The sequence below is a fragment of the Zingiber officinale genome, chromosome 11B (genome assembly GCF_018446385.1).
Source record: "Zingiber officinale cultivar Zhangliang chromosome 11B, Zo_v1.1, whole genome shotgun sequence".
NCBI classification, from domain to species: domain Eukaryota; kingdom Viridiplantae; phylum Streptophyta; class Magnoliopsida; order Zingiberales; family Zingiberaceae; genus Zingiber; species Zingiber officinale.
In genome coordinates, this window is record NC_056007.1 from 78,497,924 (window position 1) to 78,502,893 (window position 4,970).

Here is a 4,970-nt window from a genome sequence, read left to right on the forward strand (position 1 = left end):
TACAGCGAACGCGTTCCGTACTGTAATTCAATTAACAAAACTTTACTGCGCCGAGCCAAATCGCCCTCGTCCCTCCCCGCTAATTACTAACTTGCCACCCACTATCGTGCACCGACTCCTGCCTTTTTCTGGTAAAAACAAACCGCCAAAATAACATGCAAAATTGCGTTGTGCCCGAAACCGTGTCGGTGTAATTAGTGGCGAAGATGGTTTAGTTTAACGTTATGTTATTCTCAAAAGAAGATACTGACAACGAGTCGTAATCTAAGTCGTTTCTGAAATGGACCGCCGGCGACAAACTCATTGTGACATTTTAACTATCGTGTAAGGAAACTCCCGCCTTCCAAGTAAACAGTCAATGCTTACTAACCTATCTGCCTGCAAATATGAATCCAATTGCAAGTAAACATGGAATGCAATAATTAATATTTGGTTGATGGCAAGGTGGCACCAAATGAGTAAACGATGAATTTTTTTTTTACTCCAAACCGTAGAGAGTTCGAGGGAAGGAAGATAAATTCCTCCCAATTCTTAAAAAAAAAAAAGTATTCTATCCGAATTGAAAATGATATGAACAGATTTTTTTAATTAAATAATTGAATAATCCGATATGAACATTTTAGATTCAATTATGAAGATATATTTGATAGAATTCTATCTATATCATATCTAAATATTTAATTAAATAATATATATTAAAAAAATCTCATTTTTTTTATTTTTCCCTCATCCACTTGTTTTTTATTTTTTCTTCTCATAGATTAGAGGTAGCCTATAGATATTTAATTTTTTTGTTGAATTATATTTTTTATATGATGTTAATCTTAATATATTTTTATTAAATTATTAGTATAAGGATATTCATCCTTAGATGAGTATGAGAATGTAGATAATTAATTTTTCAATGAATAGATGTAATAAATAGGAACGAAGATCAAAGATGAAATCCAACCAAAATCAAAAGGGATGCATGGTCTATAAAAAGATGGTCTATATAAATACAGATAAATTATATAATTAATTTATAGCTGATCGTCTTGTATTTAGAATTCTTACTAAGAAAATAATTAATATGATACGAAAAAAAATTACTAATTATATCTTCTCTTTGTAAGCTAATGACTTCGAGATCTAGTTTATCGAATTTATTTTTCGAATTTGTGTTTTCTTTTTTTTTGAATTTGTGATTTGATTGTTCATTTTGGTTAACCTAAAGTTATTTAAGAAAATAAATATTAGATTTTCTTAAAGGCTTTGCCTAGGCGGTGGTGGTTGTTCCCATATCTAAGAAGACCATGTGCCTCGTCATGGAATTAATAACTTAGGTAGATTTGAATCAATAGTGTTAAGTTCCGCTTGCGATGCAAATCTAAACCATTAAAAATAGATAAGTTAAATTTGGAATCAATGATGTTAAGCTCCATCTGCGATTCCTAATTTAACTTCTAAAGAACACAATAGATTATTTAAGGAAAGGTTCGACACTTATAAAAAAATTTGTACAGTGAAATCGATACGTTTTCCTAGGACTAACCAATCTGAATCTATTTGAAAATGAAGATTTCAATTCATCGCAGGGACTAAGTCAATCATCCTCAAAAAACCCAAGTTTTGTGGGACCCAATTCTTCTCGTTTTGAGTCTTAACTAAGGGTGATAGGATTAGAATTATATTTTTAAAAAAATATTAATATGTCATTTGATAAGATTGATTAGGGATGGAATTAGCGTTGATGTTGATTAAGAGTAGGATTCATAATCCCTAAACATAAGGAGTGATTATTAATTCTACCCTCAATCTTATTTTAATCAACCCAATTTTAATCCTATCATTCCTATCAACCTAAACCTAAGAGTATTTACAATGGAAACTCTTATCTATGTGGCTCCGTTTTTACAAGAAATGACTCCTCATTTTTTTAAAAAAAAATTAATTTTTTAACGTTAATTTTTAACTTTTTTTAAGTTTATCTTTTTTAAACAATAAAATATTAAAAATAATAATTTATGAAAAAATATGGGACTTTTTAAGAAACTGATGGAGAGGTTATTGTGGATGTCCTAAACTAAAAACACCGCTGAGGGAGGGATTGCTGTGAGTGATTGGATCGTACGGTCAGGACGCACCACCGCTACTGGAATCCAGTGGAGAATGCGCGTTGACAGCACTATTTGACTTAAAAACATTATTGACTTTCCACGTCAACAGGAATGTAGTTGTAGATATCATCGTTTACCAAGCGGTAGCCTTATGGAACGTTACGAGGCTGTGTATATACACTGATGGAATGCGAGTTGGTCCATGGGGAGTGGATCAGCCGGGAACGGGCACGGCTCCGCCACGGCACCCTCGTCCGTAAGCGGAGCACAAGCCGGTGGAGTCACGCCGCTGGAAATCCCTTCCACGTCGGCGCAGTACCACGGCATCTTGCTCGGCTTCGCCAGCGCCACCGTCACGTTGGAGATGCAAATCCCTCTAAACGGCGCGTTCGGGATCCCCTCCAGCCTCGCCGCCGTCGTCACGTTGCGCGCCACCACCTCACTGTAGCTGATGCCCTCGACGACCGGGATCGCGTTCGGGTCGTACTTGTCGTCCGGGTGGGACTTGTAGCTGCCGGTCATCCAGAAGACCCACTTCATGCCGTCCAGGTTCATCCTCCGCACGTACACGTCCCGGACGTAGGCTCCTCTTCCCACCGCCGTCTTGATCCGGACGCCGGACTCGGAGCCGAAGGCGGTGATGTCCTCCGCCCTCACGTCTTGGATCCCTCCCGACATCTCGCTGCCGAGGGCGATGACGGCGCTGGTGGGCGAGATGCAGGTGAGCCGCCGAACGACGATGTGCTGGCTCGGCATCCCGTAGGCAATCCCGTACTCGTCCCACCCGCTTTTGATGGCAACGCAGTCGTCGCCGGAGACGATGTAGCAGTCCTCGATGCGCACGTTGGAACAGGAATCTACAGCAACATCAGCAGCTCATCATTCTATAATTTGGATTAATTCAAGGTCAAATCCACATTGCTAAATACCAGGGTTGATTCCATCCGTGTTCGGAGAATGAACTGGTGCAAGGATTGTGATCCCCGAAACCACAATATTGCTGTGAAAATCAATAAAAAAAAACTCAAAAATAAAACTAATCAATGCAAATGAATTACGTCAATAAGTAAATAAACAACCTGCTATAAACAGGGTGGATGTTCCAAGCGGGAGAATTGAGCAACGTAAGGTTGGATATGAGGATCTGGTCGGAGTGCATTAGTTCGATGAGATAGCCTCTCGTGTACTTCAACCTGTTGCTGTGAAATTTTGACCACCAGAAGTCGCCTTGCCCATCGATCGTTCCATTGTTTCCTGAAATTAATGTGCAAACAATTAATATTTGAGTGTGATCGATGAACACCAGCAAATCAATTTAATTTAATTTGTTGGCGAAAATTGCATGCCTGTGATGATCACATCAGTGAGATTTGATCCGCCGATGAGACTGCTGTATCTTCCACCGGGACCATCCCTGCCTCTACCGTAAGACGGCAATGGATCGACGATTGGCCATTCGTTCATCTCCTGTTGAGTGCGTATTGAGGAAACAGTCTGAGGCAGTGGAATCGTTTGCAGGAATGATGGAATTGATACCTGAGTGGCGAGGATCACGGCGTCGCGGTGGAGGAAGAGCGTGAAGGAGCTGGTGAGGTTAAATGGCCCGGTGAGCCACCGTCCGGCAGGGACGAAGAGCATCCCTCCGCCGTCGGAGGCGAACTGGCCAAGGTGCGACACCGCGGCCCGGAACGCCGCGGTGTTCGAGGTGGCGCCGTCGCCCACCCCGCCGAAGTCCGCCAGTGACGCCGTGTGCGCCCGGCAGGCGGTGGCGGAGTACTGGAACGTCGTCTGTGCATCTCCGGCGCTCGCGCCTGCAAACTGGCTCTTTCTTCTTGTGCACTCCGCCGGTCCGATGAACGTGGCCGTCGGAAGCAACCATATCGACAGAATCAGCTGGCAGCGAGAAGCAATCAAACATTAATTGTTACCATGATTTATGTTCTAAATGGGTGATATTCGAGAACTGTACCAGTGGGAGTGAGATGCTTCTGCTTCTTCTCTGCAACTCCATTTGCTTTTGCTGAGGGGACGCCATTGGCGACTAAACGCAGCCTATGTTCTGAGATTGCACCCAGACAGAGCGCGAGTGCATTTACAGAGGCCTCTGTTCAGAGAACGATGGATGAGGAATAAAATGAAGAAAAAAAAAATGATATCGTCCCGTGAAGACTTGTCTCGTCTGCATTCGCGCCCGTGTCCCTCGTCGCCGCTCACGGGCTGTCGGTAATTGGCCTGGGAGACAAGGGCGTCACGGGAATGAAACAAGCAACACAACTGCAGGCGGAATAACCGAGACGCAGCAGCAGAGACTCGTTCATTACCAGTCACCACAAGCAATCAGTACTCGATCCGCAGTTGACTCTTCAGTTCATTATTTTATATTAAAAAATGATTAAGTAATTCAAATCTGGATGACCGTACGTTATTTTATATAGATCATAGATGATGTATTGATATTGCTCCGACAGCTTAAGAGTACAAGTATTTTTAGTAAAAAAAAATTAAAAAAATCCCACCCATGTCATCTCAACCATTTTTGAAGCCCTAAATGAAAAAAATAATAATATTTTTTAAATAAATATTATTATAAATATTTAATTTTATTATTTATAGTAAAAGATGAAATTTGGCCCTACCTCAACATCTATCGACCCACGCACTGTCATACTGCCATCGCTATGAGAATAGCTTTTGATCTTTTATCAGATTCTCAATATCTGCAATCCACTGAATAAACATCTATCTCATATTAATAATCAACCATGTCCCAAAGACATTTAATTTTATTAGTAAGCAATTTAAAAAATAGATTCTTTAATATGTTATTATTGTCGAATCAGCAGTATGGAAGCGAGCCTTAGATGAACGCGT

General features: G+C 41.0%; 1 protein-coding gene across 1 annotated transcript; it reads right to left on the minus strand.

Moving 5' to 3' along the window:
- Positions 1-2,170: 2,170 nt before the first annotated feature.
- LOC122033578 (probable polygalacturonase) lies at positions 2,171-4,229 on the minus strand. The gene is made up of 6 exons (XM_042592637.1): positions 4,069-4,229; positions 3,636-3,992; positions 3,446-3,566; positions 3,179-3,353; positions 3,029-3,099; positions 2,171-2,956 (listed from the first exon to the last, which is right to left on the minus strand). Exons 1-6 carry the CDS (start codon positions 4,132-4,134, stop codon positions 2,259-2,261), a joined length of 1,488 nt encoding a protein of 495 aa, XP_042448571.1. The 5' UTR covers positions 4,135-4,229; the 3' UTR covers positions 2,171-2,258.
- Between the last annotated feature and the right edge of the window lie 741 nt (positions 4,230-4,970).